The following is a 1,703-nucleotide window of genomic DNA, read 5'->3' on the forward strand; positions in this document are numbered from 1 at the left end:
CACAGAGGCAGAGGCAGGGGATCTCTAGGAGTTTAACCACAGCCTGCCTGGTCTACATAGTGAGTCCCAGGTCAGGTAGAGTTATATACTGAGACCCTCTCACAAAAAAAAAAAAAAAAAAAAAAAAAAAAAAGAAAGAAAGAAAGAAAGAAAGAAAAGAAAAAAGAAAAAAAAAGAAGAAAGAAAAAAGAAAAGAAAATTGTACTGGAGAGATAGCTCAATGGTTACAGCACTTGTTGCTCTTCCAAAGAACCTGGGTTCAATTCCCAGCACCCACATGTTTGCTCATGCCATCCTTAACTTCAATTCCAGGGGATCTGACGCCCTCTACTGGCCTCCACGTATACCAGACATTCACATATGCACACACATATATGTAGGCAAAACATACATATAAAATAAATCAAAGACATTTAAAAGGAGAAAGAAAAACCATATTTATTTGATATGTCCCTTGTGAGGATCATGTTAAAACACAGAAATTAATAAATACATACTTAAAATGTAATCTGTGGCTCTAAGGACCAGTCCATGTCCACAGGATCACGTGTAGCATAAGGACTGGGGTTCTCAGTAGTTTGATGCCTGTCTGCACTGAGACTATCTGCAGGAAGGCTCCCTTCCTCTCAGTGGAGGCAAGATCTGGTAGTTCGGGAGACTAATCTTGAATCTCCATCTTCCCTGGGACTTTAGGAGCGAGAGCGAGTTTGGGACACATACAGCGGCCTGGAACAGGACCTTGGCACCCTAAGAGAGACGCTCGAGTACCTGCTGCACCTTGGGTCTCCCCAGGTACACCCTCACCCTTGCCATCCCTGGCCATAACACCAGAGCCAAAGACTCTAAGCGTCACCTGGGAGCTCTGGACACTCCAGGGTTGCCCCAGGAGCCAGAGTCCCACCCACTAGATTAGTGATTTCCTTCTTGATGTGACTTGACAGGAGGCAATTAAGGGGAACATTTTATGTTAGGTTACATGTTGATGTATGGATTGAGGATACAGTTCTTCACCGTGCCAAAGGTAAGGCAGAGGTCATGTTGGCAGGAGCAGGGGCTGGGACTTCTCAAATCTCAGTGGATCAAGATGCAGAGTCAGGGACTGGAGAGGTGGCTCAGTGGCTAAGAGCATTGACTGCTCTTCCAGAGGTTCTGAGTTCAATTCCTAGCAACCTCATTGTGGCCCACAACTACCTGTAATGGGAACTGATGCACTCTTTTGGTATGTCTGAAGACAGCTACCATCATATATATATATATATAATTCTTGGAGTCAGGGCTGAAGAGATGGCTCAGTGGTTAAGAGCATCTGCTGCTCTTGCAGAGGACCTGATTTCAGTTTCTGGCACCCACCTGGTGGCTCACAATTATCTGTAATTCCAACTCCAGGGGATCTGATGCCCCCTTGTGGCCTCTACATGCACCTGCCACTCATGTACACATATATACCTCATAGCTACACATATTTAAACCAATAAAAATAAACATTCTTTAAAAAGAAGGAACGTGGGGAGATGCTAGCATCCCTTAGCTCACGTGCTCTCTTTAAGCAAGTCTACAATGCATTACTTTTGTTATTACATTTTCTCTCCCTTCCCTTTCTCCCTGTTGCTCCAGCCCTGCTTGCTCTGGCCCATAGGGTTTTTTATTTGTTTCTCATTACAGATGGTTGTGAGCCACCTTGTGGTTGCTGGGATTTGAACTCA

At 44.6% G+C, this 1,703-nt stretch overlaps 1 protein-coding gene across 1 annotated transcript in view; it reads left to right on the forward strand.

Annotated features, from left to right (window-relative positions):
* The window catches only part of Plekha4 (pleckstrin homology domain containing A4), a 32,806-nt gene that overhangs the window by 12,717 nt on the left and 18,386 nt on the right, over nucleotides 1-1,703 (forward strand). Inside the window, 1 exon segment of the mRNA XM_021217095.2 lies at nucleotides 694-792. Coding sequence (XP_021072754.1) covers nucleotides 694-792 — 99 coding nt within the window.

This window comes from Mus pahari, chromosome 1 (genome assembly GCF_900095145.1).
Source record: "Mus pahari chromosome 1, PAHARI_EIJ_v1.1, whole genome shotgun sequence".
NCBI classification, from domain to species: Eukaryota; Metazoa; Chordata; class Mammalia; order Rodentia; family Muridae; genus Mus; species Mus pahari.